This window comes from Heterobasidion irregulare, assembly GCF_000320585.1.
Source record: "Heterobasidion irregulare TC 32-1 unplaced genomic scaffold scaffold_04, whole genome shotgun sequence".
NCBI classification, from domain to species: domain Eukaryota; kingdom Fungi; phylum Basidiomycota; class Agaricomycetes; order Russulales; family Bondarzewiaceae; genus Heterobasidion; species Heterobasidion irregulare.
The window spans coordinates 662,359-680,410 of NW_009258200.1; the positions used below are offsets into that span (position 1 = coordinate 662,359).

Here is an 18,052-nt window from a genome sequence, read left to right on the forward strand (position 1 = left end):
TCGCCGAGCTCGTGCACGAGTCTACATGTCTACCGGGTGTTGATCATATCTTTGAGCTCATCCTCGACCAATGTAATAGCTTATTGGTTTGAAATTGAGGATCAATAAACAAACATCTAATCTATAATTTAATGCTTGCTGCCCCTGGATTGTCTCTCGTCAAGTCTGCCCTCGAGTATTGGATACTAGATGATGATATATATGATTGAGTATCTGAGAACTGTTCCAGGGGTCCTGTATGCAAAATGTGATCTTCTGCTTACGTTTTCATAGCAGATCACTCACGGTTGCCATATCCCTGCAAGTAGACGACGACGAAAGTTTTGATATGTATGGGCTTGAGAAAGATTCATGGTATGAGATATTCCGGTACGGGAGCTCCGAGTTCACTGAAGATCTACCGGAGCTCCCTGATCAGAAGGAGGACGATCGGGCTTTGGAGGGATTGAAGGCGTTGGTGCTTTCTAGGCGATTCCCATGACTGATATCGTGAGTGAGCAATATTTCAGATCTGTTTCTATCACGAATTCTCACTTCCCCGTTGGCCTGTAGCCGATGCTCCATCGTGTTGATGCTACTCGATTATGCTCGCTCGTGTTTTCACCCTTGTCGCATCTCTTGCGGACATATCATTCCAGTGAGTGTAACTTCCATTTTCAAATCGTTACCAAGGACATTAGGTTGTGTCGAAATTCTTCACAATTTTGAACACAACTTGCTGTATAGCTTGCAGAACCGGAAATCTTTTTGAGCCTTGACGCTGCACTATACATTCAGCGCCCAGCTCCCTTCGTTCGTACATACACCTCTACTTCATAAATACAGTCAAAAACGATTGCACACTGATCGTAGATCTGACCCATGTCGATGAGAAATGATCTCATCCGAACAAGATACAATGAGACAGGAGATACGACAGACTTATGATTCGCGATGCGGTTTGAAAAAGGAATGATCGCGGAAGGTCAGCGCTCAGCCTCCACCAAGAATATTTGACATGCACACTCACATCGCCGCCTCAAATTTCAGCCGGAATAGACAAACAACAACGATATCGCCGTCATCAGGAACTGCAAAGACCCGATGGTCAGACACGCCCTTCCCGCGAACGAACTACAGAGCGACAGCCACATACCACGTAAAAATACATATAATCGCCCTCTACCGCACTGCAACCCCAAGCCCCAGGCTCTCAGAAAGATCTGTTCGATACGGGCGCGGATTGTGGATGACGAGAGGGACGCGTCAAGAAGCCAATTAGGACGGCCGCGATGGCCGTAGTGATGATGTCGACCCCGAGCAGAGTGAGGTTGCGGGGGTCGAAGGTTGCTGGGGGGTTCATGGCGTAAGGTGCGGGGGCTTGTGGGGGCTGCGAGCTTGAGCCCCTTGCATCTGCGGCGTGCAGAATTTTATACCTAAATCAGTGGGGGACCATTGCTTCGCAGACGGCGTTGGGGTATGGGGAACTGTGGGGTTGCTCCCTGAAGCTGCACGCTTCGGTCCGGATCAGAGCAGCCCGGAGCATGAGCTGGGGCACTTATCAGCTCAGCAACGAAGATGGCGGATGCATTTACAATCGTGAAGATTGCAGGCACGGCATGGGGAGGGCTCTTGGAATAGACCTTCCACGCCCTTCTATGATCTCTAAGATCAAGCAAGAACGAAAAGTCTCCGAGACCTAACTATGGATGGGACGCACCCAGTTGATTCTCTGTTGAGGACACGCAGGCTTACGGCATCGCACGTAACCATGCATCTCGACAGCGATGCTCAGTCGAGGTGCCCGGTTCAAAGGATGAAAAACGTAACCTCTGAATCTGAAGGATGATGTAGATGAGATGTCAGCCCGTATAGGAAGATCTCTTGCGCCGATAAGCCCAGCCACTTCTAGCCTCTTTGCGCTGCACGCTCTTAAACGGAGTTAGGCTGCGAACCGCAGAAACGAACTTCATTGTGATACAGAGAGCTCAGCTAGTGCACGATCGATGCTCTGCTCGAAACTACAGCAACACCAACACGATCGTGCCAATGGCCGTCGCACCCAACACGGCGTATCCCGACTTGTATGCGCCGCTGAGCGACAAGACTGTAAAGAAGACGCGATTCGGGTTGAAGTTAACAGAGAAGAGACGAAGGAAGGCGTACGTTTTCCAGAATCCCACGCCAGATGCCGGAGACCGTTGAAGGAGTGGAATGCAAAAGGCGCGGCGAGGATTGTCTTGGCTGCAATCTTGACGGATTCAGGAAGAGCCTGGACGGTCTCGACAATGTTAGCGGTGCTGAAGGTGGAAGGCGCAATAAGGTATGCAAGGGAGAAGCCGTAAAGTACTGTATGACGAGAGTTGAAAGAAAGCGGATGTAAGGTCAGGGTGAGTAACACATAAGTTGTGCAGGTCACGCACAAACGCTCAATCCAGTTCCCGTCACGCGGTTCGCAATGGATCCAAGCCAGGTAAGTTGTGGTTGGTAGATGGTGAAGTGAGGGCTGGAGGGGCGTTTGATGCGTTGGGCGTTCAAGATTTGTTCGGAAGCCGAGGGTAGGAGCGATTGTGTCTGCACAGTGCTATGCGCGATTGAGACACGGTTTGAGTGGTGGAGATTGGTACGAGAATTGACACACTCACCGCTTAGGGAATGTGGAACGCAGAGCAACCTGGTTTCTCGCTGATTCTGATTCAAATTCTGTCGGAAGGTGACAAGCAGCGACACGACACACCAATTTTCGGTGAGAAAGCAGCACGCCGCAGCGCAGAGCCCAAACCGACGCGTGTGCAGTTCATAGTGGTAGAGAGTAACGTTGGCGGCTTTGACGATGGGAGAGAGCGGGACAGGCAACGCCTGTTCAAACTCCGATCGCGCCGTTCCGGGCTTTACATTTCACGTGCTCTCGCCCACACCCGACCCGTGGGTCCAACTTTTCCGTCCATCACCACACAGTACTTTCTTCCAGCCTCGCGGACGATCATAATAATAATTCTCTCTACGAGAAATTATCACTACTTTCTGCCTCCTCCTGTGTCTCACTTATGGACCTACAGACTTCTATGAGGACCGCGCGGACACGTCGCAATTGAACTTCGCAGCGGCGGTAGAAGAAACTAGAGATTTCCGCCGCACGCGGTAGTTGGACATGGAGCGACAATTTGAGTACGGTAGTATCTCTCCGTTCCTGTCGAATCCAAGCCAGAAATTCTACAGGCAACGACTGCAGTCCCACATCTGGGTTGGTACACTGCAAGAACATGTGAACTATTGCGTTGGACGCCGTACCCTCTGTGGATATCTCCACCCCACCTATGAGTCCAAGATGCAAATGGGACGGCTCAGCGGATCATACTCCACGACCATGATTAACAGGTGATGGCTATTCCTGGCAACTGTACAAGAAAGCAACGGATACTGCCGGGTATCTGATGCTCAGGTGCGTCCCATGGAAATACAGAGGGGTATCGGTTGGCAGTTGGCATTCTCTGAAGGACTCAGTATGGGGTAAGTAGGTCTACGCCTCTGTCAAATGTTTTTTTCTCTTCTCAAAGCTCTGACCATCCTTGATTTTCCAAAGTATGTTTGTCTTATAACTATCCGTGAAGCTTTTCGACTTCTCTTCACCTTGTGTCATAGCGCTGACCCAATCCTTTCCTTTGAGCCTTGGCTTATCACGTATTGCTTTCGCCAACACACACACGTGTTTCTTGAGTTTTGTTCCATAATATCGCTATCCAAGTAAACCGTCTGATATTGTATGACATCCCAACGGTCTAACAGTCATTCGGATGTGCTTGTAAGTTCGTCGTAGAAATCGTGAACCAGCAGATTTACCAGATTTACTTCCCAGGATTGGTGGCGGTCACAAGACCTGACTGTATCTTTCACGTACGTCTTGCTATTGTCCTCACATAATATGCCGTGCCAAGCGGTTCTATGCGCCTCGTGTGTGCTGGTCGAGTGATGTCCACAGAAAACTGGCTAAGGGCGAGGACAAGGAGGTGAAATTCAATTGCCTTTTCCGTCCACACCATCCTTCTCCAAGTCACGCTGTTCTTATAGCGAAAGGTAACTTTCGTCGAAGGCCTCTGCTCGCTGTGCAGGACGTCGACGGGACATTCGTATAAAAAGGTGCGCAAAATGAGGCTTTATCCTCACCAAAGCGCGCCATGTCCTCCCCATCGCCCGCAGACTCCTTCCCACTCGGATTCCAAGTCGATTTCGACGCTCAGTACGCTGGTATTGAGACCCTCACCTATGACGTCAATCATACTTTCACCTCTCCTGCCTCACCCGACCTCTCCCATACCTTCACAGGCCTCCAGGTCTCCTCGTCCCCAGAGCTATATTCCCACGGCCTCAATCCCCCTTTCCCTTTCCCATCTCCTACCACTTCAGAGACTTCCACTTTTGTCGCCTCGCCCTCATCCACCACATTCAATGTCCCCTCACCTTCACCCTCCCCACCGCGCAAGGCCACCAAGGCAACGCGCACGCCGAGGAAGGCTGCCCACAAAGCCTTGCCCCGTAACGACCCTGACCGTATCAAGCGCTCCCTGAACGCGTTCATGCTTTTTCGCCGTCATGTCACCTCTCAGAGGAAGTCGATGTTCGAGAAGATAGAGAAGGATCACAGCAATATCAGCAAGCTCGTGGGGTCCATGTGGCAGGAGATGACCATGATGGAACGTGATCCGTGGTTCGCCGCCGCCGCCACCGAGAAGCGCTTGCACCAGAAGAGACATCCTGACTACAAGTTCACGCCCGTTGCGCGCGACCGCAAGAAGCGCAGGACGAGGCGCAATGGGAAGGCGGAGGCTGACAGGATCAATGAGCTTGCGCGTCTGATCAATGAGGACAGGCCGGAGGAGGAGATCATCGCCATCGCAGCCTTGCACGCGAGCTACATCGCGAGCTTGTCTCAGACCGAGCGCGACGAGCGGCGCGAAGGCAAGGAGCAGGTGGTGAAGGAGCCAGTGGCGGAGCAGACCGAAGCATCGGCTTCAAGCACGTTCGTATGGGTGCCGGAGAACGCAGAGTTGCCTGCTGTTAGTGTTGAGGTCGACATCGAGCCTGCCGCCTTCGCCGATCCCATTCTCACTCCTGATCTGCTCGCTTCCATGTCATGGCCATGTGATATCTCCGTGGTATGTCTCTTTTACATCTGTCCCCTCTGTCTATTTTTTGATACGACCTTCGCATGGTTAGACTACCACAGACTCGGCTTTCCCTGAGGACCCTGAGTACTCCAACGCCTCAGCCGAGCTGGCGTATTTGTATCCCCCGACCATGATGGTCGTGCAGCCTCATGATGATACATCGTTCCTTGCTCAGTACACGGACACGCAGCATACCTACGATCTGTTCACTCCGGCGGCGTCTTTCTCTGAGCTCGAGCTCGCAAATTTGGCCGTCCAGGGCTACTCGCCCCAATTCACTGCACAAGGACAGTTGCATAATTCGTCCGAATACTACGACTTGCAGGCGGTGTCGATGATGAACACCGTAGAATCTTCGACTCCGACGCTCACCCAGCTGCCGCAGCCTAACGGCGGATGGGATAGCGGCGCTTGGTACTGATGTCCCCCTTCCCCATTCCAATCATGAATCTTTCTTTTCCCCATCTCTTCTCTTCCATTGTAATTCCCCTGCATTCCACACGGACACCCGTAGCTACTGTAGCCCTATGCCTTCCCCTATATTCCCGCCACTTCCTTGGTGCTTTATTCTGTATCGGTATCGGTTTTCCAAACGCTGGTGGCGAATTTTTCTCGGCTGGTTGGACGTGTCTTTCCTTTCAAGTCAATCTATAACGATGAAAACAAAACTGTTCTAACTACCGAAATCGCTGTGCACGCTGCAAACTTGCGAGCCCAGGAGATGTCAACGGCATAGCGGCACGGTGGATGCGCGCTTCACTTGGTCGGCCCGCCACCCGAACTGGCTTCCATTCCCACGGTACGAGGACGAGTTGTTGTTTTCCCAACAGCCGCCTGGACTTTCCTTTGCACTGTCTCTCCGTCGAGATACAGAAATGTCTCATCATATAGACATGAATCAACTTAGAATCTAGACTGAACTAGTCATTTGTGTGCGGCTTTCCAGGAATTGCGTAGACTCAAGGTGAGTCGTGACGTCGTCCGACCGGGATTCGGGACTTACTTTAAGTTTTCCTAATGCTGTTGATCTTTATGTCGCGCAGCACGTATGACAAGCACTGAGCAATACAATGATCTTGTCAATGGTTTCTCTTGGCACGTGAAGGGTCCGGGAGTCCTCGTCCTCGTCTACCCAATAACTCGGCAAAAGGATTTCAGATTCAAATCATAGAATTATTCGAGAAATCGGCCACATTTACGATATCTGAGCGTTAAAGAGAGCACAACGAGAAGAAACTGTGGTCCATGTTGAGAGGCATGATGCCAAAAGTTGAAATGCGACTGACGGCGTCCACCAAGCTCACGATCTTCATGAATCTTTTGCGGGCCCGCCCGAGGAGTACCCTGTGAGTAGCACTATTGCTTGTATACGTACACTGATAGCACTCCAATAGCCTTATTTTCTGTGGTGCGCAAAGGAGAGGCTAACCTGACAATGTGCACCAACGTGACTCTCTAACTTGTATGGACCATCTTTCCCTCACGCGCGTGACTTTGCATCTTGTAATCCGTCAATTTTGGCGGATCCCATCACCGCCGTCGAAATATTTCTCCCGAAACAGAACACAATCGGCCACTCACAAGATGCGATGTCCACGAAACAGCCTCCTTGTTGTGTATGTACCGTAAATTCTCTTCTTGAGTGGAACACGAGATCACATGGAGGGACTGATGCTCTGTTTTTTTCCGATGTATTTGTCGTCTTCAGGCAAGCTCTTTGCTAGATTGAGCTCCTCAAGTCCTGCATCAGGACGCATAGCCGCTGGCGCGGATGCTGTTTGCTGAAAGGGTGACTTCCGTGTCTCTTTTAGGTGCTCCAGTTGCAGCTCAAACGTTGACGAAGCGAGCGCCAGAGCTCCGAACATGTGGACATCGACTGCTCGTCGTGCCACATTATTGATTGGTCGGACGCCATTTACACATTGCTGCAGAACCCTCTCACATGCTAGCGGCTCCCCTTTCCATGACCAGTCATGTCTTCTGATGATGCACAATATACATACGCAACACTCAAGCCCCTCATCATCGCTCTTGCTTGTGAGACTGGCTTTTACGGTTTTTAGGCTCATCATTGCGTGTTGCCCATGATTCCAATTTGGTCCACAGTACTCTCCATACTATCGTTCGCAGTTTCGACCTACATTCTCGTGTGAGTCGCTCCTTTGAGAAGGGCATATAATGATATCTGACGTCTTCAAAGCCGGAAAGGTTTCAAAATAAGAGCAATTTTCGTCCTGTGGATCACAGCGTTCATCATGTTCGCAGTCTCGACCTGTCATCTGGTTCTGCAGTGGGTAGACGACACGGACAAGATCTCAGCCCAGCTCAGCCCGGATTTCATCTATAGTTCCTTGAAAGGAGTGATGCCCTCTGTGATTTTACTCATACTTATTGTCAATGTAAGTCGTTTGGTCTCGTACTGGTCTCTCCTGATCATTTCGCAGTATTTATTAAGCGACGCAATCGTACTCTGGGGGGTCTGGGTTATGTGGGAACGTAGCGTGAAAGTCTTGATCTTCTCTGTGCTATTTTCGTTGTCAAGCCGCAAGTGGCCGTTTCAATTCCGAATTATTCACGGATGACCTGTATATCAGTGGGTGCCGGTGTATATATTTCCTCCGGCAAGACCAGTACCGTGGAATCGGTTAGCGTCTCTGTTTCGACACTGGGTATCAATCTTATCACTACCATGCTCATGGCGTGGTCAGTGTGTAGATCGAATGATATCCCGTTGCTCGAATCAACGTAGTCACAGGCAATACCGTCGGCAACTCAAATCTCACCTAAACGGTACGGAATATAGATCTCAAGTCGGATCTGTTCTTGCTCTCCTTGTCGAATCCGGGACCCCTTACTGTGTGATATGGGTGAGCGGCATTGTACTCGGCGGCGTGTGTGCCTCTCACACGACGCACTGTGATGTGACAGATCATCTTCCTCGTGACCTAGTGCTCTGTTAGCAGTAAATTCAATAGCACTACCGCGTCTGTACTCGAGATCCTCCCGGCCATCGCAGTACAAGTATCTCTGCGTTTCCCATCCCTCTTTGATTGATAAATTTCAACTTACCTCGAGCAGGGGATCTATCCAACCGCGGTGATCGCCTTGGCAGCGCGCCAGAGGACCACTTGGGACATGAGCATCGGGAAAGATATGTCTTAGAACGCGCCTCACACAGAGATGCGCTTGGCGACAAGAGCTACTCGTTCCGGCGTATCGACAGCTGAGATTGGTTACCATCACCTGATACCGTTTGTTGGTCAGGGACCCCATCCCCATGCGTCCGAGATTGCAGCGAGAGATGGAGAAGTGCAGTCTTATTGGACCATGTATTCACAAAGGTGAACATACATTATCAATCCTCGCTCGACGAAAGCTGCTCTCTTCTTCAGAAGCGCACCAAGGGGCTGCTTCTTATGGTGTCTCAGGCCGCGAACAACAGTCCAACAGTGTCGTGCTTCGCGATGGGAGCAATGCACACCGGACGGACAATACAAAGGGGGTATGATTTCGTTCAAGAATGTTGTCAGATGCGAATGCACACGATATGCTACTACTTGCGACGACCAAAAAAGTCAGATGGGGAATGGGTTTTAGCAGAACGAAGCGCAGGACTAGGAAGGCATCAATTTCGACGAGACGGGCGCATCCAGGGCGATGCTGCATGCGTCTCTGACTTGTATCAAAAACGACCTCGACGTACGTATCCTAGCACCTGTATACACAGACATCAAACAGATCTGACCTGGTCTGCAGCGAAGCATTGAAGAAAGCACATCGGGGAAGCAACCGTGATCCACGTCGAGAGACGCGATGTTATCCTCGATTTGTGCGCCAACCATTCAACTCCTACCAGTCATCTTTCTCTCACGCGCGAAGCATCATTCGATCTGTCAATTTCAGTGGGCCATTATCATCGCTGTTGCCATCAGCCATCGAACAAAACACAGGTTATCACCGACTTCAGTGCAACGTCCATGAAACACCGTCTTTGCACCGGGCGTATCCTTTCTGAGTGCAAGGGTTCATTTAGAGCGGCAGCATGCAGCCGGGGTCTTTGCCGAATTGAGCAACTCTAGACCAGCCTGCATCAGGTCGCATGGCTGCTGGCGCGGCTGTTCGAGTACTTTACTAAAGAGGCGATGCGGCGTCTTCCTTGCCTCTTTAGGTGCTCCAATTGCAGCTTCAGCATTGAAGAAGCGAGCGCCAGTGCTCCGACTATGTGGACATCACCTATTCATCATGCCACGGCATCGGTTGGTCGGACGCCTTTTATACACCGCTGCAGAACCTTTACGCTGATTAGCTCCCCTCTTTGTGACTAGTCATGTCCTCCCAAGCGCAAGACGCATACGCAACACTCAAATTCCTCGTCATCGCTTTTGCCTGCGAGACCGGCTTTTACGGTGCGTGAGCTTCTGATCGCGCGCTGCCCATGATTTGAATTCGGTCCATAGTGCTTTCCATACTATCGTTCGCAGGTTCGACCTACTACCTTCTCGCGTGAGTCGTCCCTCCGCAGAACGCATATCAGGATTCATTGACGTCGTAAAAGTCGTAAAGGCCTCAAAACAAGGGCAATCCTCATCATGTGGATAACAACGTTCATCATGTTCGCGGTCTCGACCTGTCATTTCCTTTTGCAGTGGGTGGGTGGCATGGACAAGATCCGGACCGGGCTCGCCAGCAGTTTCCTAGAGGATTACTATGGAGAACAGTTGCTATCCATTGCCGATATATACCTACCCATCGTTAATGTGAGTCCTTGGGATTCATGGTTTTCGACACTGATTGCTCATTTCGCAGTATTCGTTGAGTGATGGAATCGTACTCTGGAGGGTATGGGTCATGTGGGAACGCAGCGTGAAAGTCTTGATATTTCCTGTCCTGTTTTACTGTACTCGTAAGTGGCTCGTTTCAGTTCACCGCCATATACGTATCACCTTGATATTAGTGGCTGCTGGTCTATATATGTCCTTCAGCAGGCTCGGTATTGGCTTAATCTATGCCTCGACGCTGACTACCAACATAATCGCTACTACACTGATGGCGGTGAAGGCATGGTCAGTGCGTTGATAGAATCAAGTCGTACTGCTCGAACCAACACACTCACAGGCAACACCGTCGGCTGCTCAAATCTCACCTCAACAACACGGAATATAGATCCTGGGCTCTATCTGTTCTCGTTCTCTTGGTCGAATCCGGGACTCTTTACTGTGTGATATGGGTGAGCGGCGCTGTGCTCATTGACGGCGTGTGTGCCTCTCACGCGACGCATGATGCGACAGACCATCTTCTTCTTGACCTGGTGTTTTGTCTCCAGCAACTTCAACGTCACTTCTGCGTCTGTGATGGAGATCCTCCCGGGCATCACGGTCCAAGTATCTGTGCGTTCTTCATCTCTCCTTAATTGATAAACATCTCAACTCATCTCGAGCAGGGGATCTATCCAACCGCGGTGATCGCCCTGGCAGCGCTCCAGAGGACCACTTGGGACATGAGCGTTGGAAGGGACATGTTTCATAACGCACCGCACGTCGAGATGCGCTTCGCGACCAGGGATACTCGGTCCGTCTCATCGACAATCCAGAGTGACCACCGCCCGACACCATCTGATGACGAGGAACTCCACGCGTCCGAGATGCGAGCGATGAATGAAGAGGCGTAATCTTATTGGACATCTGTTCCTGCGGACGAACGTACACTCGCGCGCGACATGAACACTTGCTTCATGTCTTCGAGACGGAGCACACAGCGTTCATCGCAGAGCGTGCCAAGGGACCGTACATTTCTTCAGGGCCTCAGGCCGCGTCTCGCATTCGTCCGACACCATTAGGCCTCCCGACCTGTAGACATCGAAGCGGAGCTGACATGGTCAGGCTGCAGCGTAATTATATCCAACTTATGAAACCAACCGTGTCGCTTTGAAGACCGGCAGCCGGGATCAAAATCGGGCGTGTCTGAACTCTCTCTGATGACTTTCTTGACAACAGGACAGGCTACTGACTCCCTCAGGCTCCCTGGGTCTCTCTACGTGCGTGCTCGCCTCCAGCTACATCTTCTATCAGCTTTGGTCGCCCCTCTGTCTCTATCACTCGCGCTTCGACACCGCTTTCTCCTCTGGAAGATGTACCAGGAAGTCTCCAACGCAGAACAAGCTGTATACAAGACGATCTCTACGGCCAACCCTCCTGCGAGGCGCCGCGCTCTGGCGAACGTCGGCAATGCGCTCTCCTTGGAACAGCCTCGAGTCAGAGCCTGCATCGGCCGACAAAAGCGCCATACTCTCCTCCCCTCCAGCACGCGTACCGCGCCCTCGCATCCCACCGCACACTCAACGACTCGAAAAGCTCCCACCCCCATCCCTCTAAAACCGCGCCTCACTCGCGTCCCTACCGCTTCCAACCCGCCCTCACACCCCGCTCCCATCCGCGCTGCTGGCGGTCCTACTCGGACCACGCAGCCGAATCGACAGCAGGACGGAAGCGACGCGCAAGCCCTAGAAAACCGCACGGGCGCCCTCAAGCCCGAACGGAACGCCCCCCGTCTCATCGTCCAGCGCGGCCGCGGGGCGCCCTACACCACCACACACCCTGCGCGCACGTCCGCGCGCCGACTGTCGCTTCCACACAACGCCGCCCTCCCGCTCCCGCTCCGCGAGCAGCGCCCCGTCGACCGCGCGCTCGCTGCGCGGGACATGTGGCCTGCAGGGCCAGCGAGACGCGCGCAGGGCGAGCTCGATCGGCTATCCGTCGAGCAGCAGCTCCCGACGCCTCCGTCCTCTATGCGCGTGCGCGGACCCGGCGTGCACGCCCTACTGTCCGGCGCTGCAGCCTCTCAGCCTGTCTCGCTATCGTCTCCGCCGCTGCCGCCGCCGCCGCCGCCGCCGCCGCCGCCATCTGCGGGTATGGCCACCAGCCTCGTGTCGCTGATGCGCAGCCTCTCGGGTCAGAGGAACAGCGCGCGCGGGGGGACGGAGGATGGGTGGAATGCGGAGGGCGCTGGCTGCAGCTTCACGATGGAGCTGGACGAGACTAATAAAGAGACGCTGCTCGGCCTGACGCTATCGGGGCTCGGCGCGCCGGCGTATCCTGCGTCGCCCGATGTGGACTCTGATTTCACGCCTCTCGCGGGGGACCGCGGGACAGAGTGGAGCGCTGGGAAACTGGAGGCAGTAAGAAGGATCGAGGCGGTGGGGGTAGGCGGTGGGGCGGCGTTCGCGGCGCGGGACGAGGTGGAGAGGGCGATGGAGAAGGTGTGCGAGGCGTGCTTGAGGCTGTGCAAGGAGTGGGAGGCACTGGACGCTCTGCTAGGACGGGCTGATGTCGCGTGATGAGGGACGTACCGTGCTCGGTAGCGATCAAGCGTGCTGCAAAAATGTATTATCTTGCCCGAAAGCGAGCGCGTTCTCGTCCCGTGACCGCTGCGCCCCGTCCCGTGACCGTACCCAGTCGACTGCTTATTTGGCTTTCCCCTCTCTGCTCCCTCCACATGGTTCGCTTCAAAGTACGCCCTGCTTTCTCCTCTGCACAATCACCAAACGCTCACGCCCACGAATAACTCGCGCAGAACCGCTGGATCCTCGTCGAGTTCCTGCCGGCCCCAGGCGATCCAGAGCCTACGCGCGGCGCCGTCGAGCTCACCGGGAAGCACGTCTGGGCGGCCCTGCGCCAGAGCGTGATCGCGCACTTCGGAGACACGGGCTGGGGCGCGGTGGGTGCGTCCCTCAGCGGTACGTCGTGCTTCCCACAGCGGTCGAAGGAGATGGCAGGATCTGACGGCTCTCGCGCGCGCGCGCGCACAGTGAAGTACTTCTCGCCGACGACGAACCTCTGCATCGTGCGCGTCGCGCGCGAGCCGTATCGCATCGCGTGGGCCGCGGCGACACTTCTGTCCTCTATCGAGGGCAGGCCTTGCATCCCCAACGTCGTGCACGTCTCCGGTGCGCACTTCTTCGTGTGTGATTTTGTTGTCTTTTTCTTAACTGTGCGTAGGCACCATTAAACATGCCCAGCTGGCTGCCATCGAGCATAACAGGACCGTGATCGCGCGGTACAGGGCCAAAGCGAACACACCCGGTGCGTGATCCCTCCTTCGTTTCCACTCTCTTCACCGCCGGGCTCACGCGCCCCGCCCCGCAGCCGCCTACCAAGACTCGTACGCCTCGTACCTCGAAACGAGCACCCAGGAAATCGAAAGTCTACAGGACTGACGCATGCCCACGTCGGGGTTCTACATTTACATAAGTTATGAAGAGGCGCGCTACAGCTTGGACTCGAGCAGCCCCCCGACGGCGCTGCCCATGATGCGCCGCGTGCCGTCTCTCCGCGCGCGGCGGCGCTCCTCCTCGACGGCGCGCGCCCACTCGACGACGGCGCGCGCGAGCGCGAGCACGTCCGCGCGCGTCGCGCCGGCGTTGAGGCAGATGCGCACGCGGTCCTTGCCCTTGGGGACGGTGGGCCAGGTGATCGGGCGCGCGTTGATGCCGCGCGCGAGGAGGAAGGCGGAGAGCGGGCGCGGGAGGCGCGTGAGGAGGGGGATGATGGGCGTGGGGAGGCTCGTGGGGGACGTTGCGGGGTCGGTGGAGAGCGGGCTTTGGAGGTGTGGGGGGAGCGAGAGGATGGAGGGGTCGATGGTGGCGAGCTCGGCGCGGAGGAGGTGGAGGAAGTAGGCGCAGAGGTCGAGGAGGTGCTTGGAGAGCTGTAGAGCGGGTTTATTTTATTTTTATTTTTGTTGCTGTGTGCATGCATGTATATGCGTGCGCACCTTTTCTGCGGTGCCGTTCTCAAGCATGTCGAAGGAGCAGCCAGCGGCGATGATGTTCGCATGGCTGAGCGACGTCGTGTAGATGAGCGGGCGGGCGTAATTGAGCAGATAATCGCGAACGAGAACGCTGGTGAGCACGACGGCTGCAATGTGCCCGTCAGTATTGCGCTTCCCCGGGTGAGCCGCATCAACCGCGCACCTCCGCTGGCGGCGAGGGCCTTCCCAAACGTGTGCAGCCTCGCGAGCACCTTGTCCTCGAGCCCGAGCATGGCGACGACCCCGCGCCCCTGCGGGCCATAGATCCCCGTCGCGTGCGCCTCGTCCACGACGACGTGCGCATTCCCCCGCGGCAGCAGCTCCTCCGCCAGCGCCACGATCTCCCGCAGCGGCGCGATCGTCCCGTCCATGCTGTACACCGTCTCCACCGCGATGAACACGCTCCCCCGGCCCTCGCGCAGCCCGCGGTGCTCCGCGAGCAGGCGCCGCAGCACACCGCGCAGCGCCGCGACGTCGTTGTGCGCGAACGACAGGTGCGCCGCGCGCCCCGCGCGCACGCCGTCGTGCACGGACGCGTGGATGTGCTCGTCGTGCACGACGGCGTCGCCGCGCTGCGGGACGCACGCGAAGAAGCCCGCGTTGGCGTCGAAGCCCGAGTTGAAGAGCAGCGCGGCGGGCGCGCGGAAGAAGGCGGCGAGGCGCGCTTCGAGCGCTGCGTGCGGCGCGCCGTTGACGAGCAGGCGCGAGCCGCCGGAGCCGAGGATCGCGGGGGCCGCGGCGAGGCGGGCGAGCAGGTGTGTGCGGAGGGTGGGGGAGCGCGCGAGCGCGAGGTAGTCGTTCGAGGCGTAGTCGGCGTACGGGGGCGCGGTGGGGTCGGTTGGGGCGGGGAGGCGGCGGCGGATGTGGCGGTCGTCGCGGGAGGCGAGGGCGGCGGCGAGCTGGGCGTCGAGCGAGGACATCGTGGTTGTCGTTGCGGCTGTTGTTGAGCGTGCGCATCGGCGACGGGCGACGCTGCTGCGTGCGTGGCCGCCGGCGCCGCGCTTGGCGACTCTGCGCGCATTTTTTTTTCTCGGCGGCGTCGGAATCGGATCCAGCACGATTTTCATATTACGGAAAAAAAAAATACAAAGTACGGCTACCGTCTGTCATATATAAGTCTAGACGTACATGTAATAAGTAAACAGGACGGATCGCGGGCGTAAGTGAGTAATGGCGATGGAGCTATCAAAGATTGCAGCCGTGAAATGAAGCCTGATATGATGATCGTACAGCATAGCAGTCCGTGTCCGCGGGCGGATCCACCCAGAAAATAAGTGTGTATGTAGAGATCACTCGCAGAGCCCGCGTCTCTGCTGATCAGCCATCTTCACCAGTATCATGATGCAAGCCTGATCCCCGCTCCGTCTCACACCCAATCGGCGCGACCCTGGGCGCCTCCTCCTCTGCCGCCTCCTCCCGGTGCGTCTCCGCGTCTCGCACTAGCACTCGCTCGCTCCCGCCCGCGCTCACGCGAGGGGCACCATCTCGCGCCCGATCCACTCCACGTGGAACTGGCGCCAGTCGTCCGTGTTGGCGAGCTCGCAGGAGATCGCGTCCGCCGAGTCGGTGCTGTCCGAGTACTTGTGCTCGCTCATGCGGTACGGGTGCGACGGCAGGCAGATCGGCACGGGCAGCGACACCGGGCGCTCGCGCAGGCGGCGCGGCGAGTCGTGCGTCGAGGACGCAGAGAAGGAGAGGAAGTCGTCGTCTTTGGCAAGGGCGGGGATAGGGGGGTGCTGCTCCGTGAGCGTGATCACGAACGAGCGAGAAGGCGAGGACGGGTCCAGGGCGCCCGTCTTTGGCCGGGGGTCCTCTTCCTCGCTAATAGCAGAAGGGGCAGGCGGTCAGCAAGTGGTGGCGCGCGGAGCGTGGGTAGGACGGCGCGCGCGACGTACATATGGGTGTGCAGGACCGCCGCGGTCGAGCCCTGCGCGAGCGGGCTCTTCTCCCCGATCCAGACGCTGAACACGTCCGCGGGCGCGGCAGTCGCTGCGGGCAGCGTGCGCCGCCGCGCTGCCTTTTTCTCGTGCAGGCTGGGCTCCGCCGCGCCGGGGCCGTGGGTACTGGTGGGCGCCTTGCTCGGCGTGCGGCGCATCGACTGGAAGAGCGACTTGAGGGCGCGCACCCTGAACGAGCTGCTCGCGGGATCTGTCTCTGGCGAGGACGGGATCGAGCTCAAGCTCGATGCGCTCGGTGCGCTCGGGATGGAGGGCACTCGGCGGCGGGTGTGGGCCATGACGCGCAGGCCGGAGAAGAAGAGGTTTGAGTAGTCGCCTGGAATCATGTCTGGGGGTCGTGTGGAAAGGGTCGTACGACGCGGCAGTCGATCTTGTTTCAGACGTGAGAGGCGGTGCGATCGTGGTTCCTGGGAATCCTAGCTGGCGCGCGTTTCCGATGCCTGCGGGGGGTGTATTAGGGACGGGGGTGTATGGCGGGCTGGGGACGCACGAGCCCTCGGTCTATTATACAGAGGCCAGCTGAGCGTCTGCGCGGAAGCGACGAGCTTGATAACAACGCACCTTGCCACCGCCTGCCCCGAAATAGAAGGCAGGGATCAGCCCGGAGATGCGACACCAACAAGTATGGGGATCAGGATATGATTTTAGCCGTGCAACCCGGCCGCGATCAAGACAACGATGCCCCAAACAGCACAAGGCGGTGTGGGCCCAACACGCTCTGACCTGGGCTCACTTCCGGCGGGGGCGATGTCACGGCACGATTGGAGATCCACGCACAACGCAAGGGCGGAGAGGCGCCGAGGCAGGTGTTGTCGTTCGTCGGTGACAAGACGTCTCAGAGGCGAGGCGGGACCAGTACATATACGCACCTGGGCCTTTTGTGTCGGAGCTTGGATTGGACAGGAGAAGGTGGGCTTCGCCGAAGAGAAGGTGATCCGTCGAGATTCCTGCAGGTGGGCCCCAAGGAACCTCAGGCCAGCGGGATCGCGCCGACTGAGCGTCAAGCACGGGCAGGCGGCGAGAATCACGAGCTAGCCAAGGCGAGCCATTTCCTGTGTCGCGAACAGTTTGTTGTCCTTTCGATGCGCACAGGGGGTGGGAGGGCGATGGAAACAGATGCGGCGAGGCAGCGTACGGCAGGCGTGCTACGCACGACGCCCAGCCCCAGCCAACGACAGATGAGGTGACAGAAGCGGGCGACGGCGTGTATAGCCGCATCCCTACAGCGCATCCGGTCAGACGCGAAAGATGACACTCCCGGGTGGCACTGTGGCACATCGTCACACGCGATCTGATGACTGAGAAGACGAGGGAGAAACCGCCGCCATATGGAGATGCGGAGGGGCCTGTTGGCGCTCGCTGCGTGGACAGCTGCGCCACGCCACGACCGATCGCAGAATTTGGGTTGCTTAGGTGCGTCGGACCTGTTCTGGTCTTCAGCAGGCCGTCATCATGTGGGAGGGCGTCGGTGGCCAAGAAAAACAACAAACGGTGACACGCTTCCCGCAGTCGAGCGTAGACGCCCCGATGATCGAAAAACCGCGCCGCGGAGCCTATATATGTCATGACCAGAAAAGCATGAATGGAGCATGAATGGAATCCAACACACACCAAGAACAAAGCAGATCATGATGCTGTGAATCCCTTGCGCACGAATCAAGGTCATCTTCAGAGACGCCGCGCGATGGCAACAATCATACCGTGCCTCATTCAGCTGGCGCGATGTCGTGAATAGAGTCGGTCACATGGGTCAGTCAACACATCGTGGACGACATTGGCGGGAAGCAGGCATCTGAGAAGAGCGGATACGCCGCCACGCGGGCTCATCATGCGGGGAGGGTAAGTAGCGCTTAGGCCCAGATGTCATTCATTCATTGCAGCGGTTACAAGCGTGCTCGACGCATGCTGTATAGCCATTGTGCGCTAACAGGATCTGATGAGAATAGCACTGAATGATCGACTGAAGTGAACGGAGGTGTCACGTTCACGGGTAAGACGGGGTGGCTATAGGGGGAAAAGGCAGAGTGATATGATACATAATCTTGGAATAAGAGTGGAGATGCTGATGCACTGGGACTTGGAAAGATGGAGGTGAGCCAAGACATGGACGACTGAATGTGGGGACGCACAGGACGTTGGAAAATGGGA

At 56.2% G+C, this 18,052-nt stretch overlaps 8 protein-coding genes across 8 annotated transcripts; 4 read left to right on the forward strand and 4 right to left on the reverse strand.

The window, feature by feature from the left end:
• Nucleotides 1-2,000: 2,000 nt before the first annotated feature.
• On the reverse strand, nt 2,001-2,802 carry HETIRDRAFT_473761 (uncharacterized protein; the record flags this gene model as incomplete). Its single annotated transcript, XM_009546673.1, has 5 exons — nt 2,717-2,802; nt 2,625-2,664; nt 2,403-2,563; nt 2,146-2,328; nt 2,001-2,086 (listed from the first exon to the last, which is right to left on the reverse strand). The coding sequence occupies exons 1-5, from the start codon at nt 2,778-2,780 to the stop codon at nt 2,001-2,003; spliced, it is 534 nt and encodes a 177-aa protein (XP_009544968.1). The 5' UTR covers nt 2,781-2,802.
• Nucleotides 2,803-4,529: 1,727 nt separating this feature from the next.
• On the forward strand, nt 4,530-4,751 carry HETIRDRAFT_18754 (uncharacterized protein; the record flags this gene model as incomplete). Its single annotated transcript, XM_009546311.1, has 1 exon — nt 4,530-4,751. A coding segment is annotated over one exon (222 nt), but the record flags the coding sequence as incomplete, so codon positions are not given.
• A 2,366-nt stretch (nt 4,752-7,117) lies between these two features.
• On the forward strand, nt 7,118-10,812 carry HETIRDRAFT_473768 (uncharacterized protein; the record flags this gene model as incomplete). Its single annotated transcript, XM_009546674.1, has 8 exons — nt 7,118-7,199; nt 7,251-7,293; nt 9,700-9,901; nt 9,951-10,047; nt 10,099-10,207; nt 10,260-10,371; nt 10,433-10,531; nt 10,585-10,812. 8 exons carry the CDS (start codon nt 7,118-7,120, stop codon nt 10,810-10,812), a joined length of 972 nt encoding a protein of 323 aa, XP_009544969.1.
• A 306-nt stretch (nt 10,813-11,118) lies between these two features.
• Nucleotides 11,119-12,477, forward strand: HETIRDRAFT_458443 (uncharacterized protein; the record flags this gene model as incomplete). Its single annotated transcript, XM_009546675.1, has 1 exon — nt 11,119-12,477. One exon carries the CDS (start codon nt 11,119-11,121, stop codon nt 12,475-12,477), a length of 1,359 nt encoding a protein of 452 aa, XP_009544970.1.
• Nucleotides 12,478-12,635: 158 nt separating this feature from the next.
• Nucleotides 12,636-13,923, forward strand: RNase_P_2 (RNase P; the record flags this gene model as incomplete). Its single annotated transcript, XM_009546676.1, has 5 exons — nt 12,636-12,650; nt 12,714-12,876; nt 12,949-13,086; nt 13,139-13,222; nt 13,286-13,923. The coding sequence occupies 5 exons, from the start codon at nt 12,636-12,638 to the stop codon at nt 13,354-13,356; spliced, it is 471 nt and encodes a 156-aa protein (XP_009544971.1). The 3' UTR covers nt 13,357-13,923.
• Nucleotides 13,497-14,866, reverse strand: HETIRDRAFT_245811 (uncharacterized protein; the record flags this gene model as incomplete). The annotated part of the gene is made up of 3 exons (XM_009546677.1): nt 13,497-13,844; nt 13,911-14,053; nt 14,110-14,866. Coding segments are annotated over 3 exons (1,248 nt in total), but the record flags the coding sequence as incomplete, so codon positions are not given.
• A 122-nt stretch (nt 14,867-14,988) lies between these two features.
• HETIRDRAFT_149167 (uncharacterized protein) lies at nt 14,989-16,720 on the reverse strand. Its single transcript, XM_009546678.1, has 3 exons — nt 16,466-16,720; nt 15,842-16,405; nt 14,989-15,767 (listed from the first exon to the last, which is right to left on the reverse strand). The coding sequence occupies exons 2-3, from the start codon at nt 16,228-16,230 to the stop codon at nt 15,413-15,415; spliced, it is 744 nt and encodes a 247-aa protein (XP_009544973.1). The 5' UTR covers nt 16,231-16,405; nt 16,466-16,720; the 3' UTR covers nt 14,989-15,412.
• Nucleotides 16,655-17,570, reverse strand: HETIRDRAFT_316805 (uncharacterized protein; the record flags this gene model as incomplete). The annotated part of the gene is made up of 2 exons (XM_009546679.1): nt 16,655-17,457; nt 17,516-17,570. 2 exons carry the CDS (start codon nt 17,568-17,570, stop codon nt 16,655-16,657), a joined length of 858 nt encoding a protein of 285 aa, XP_009544974.1.
• Between the last annotated feature and the right edge of the window lie 482 nt (nt 17,571-18,052).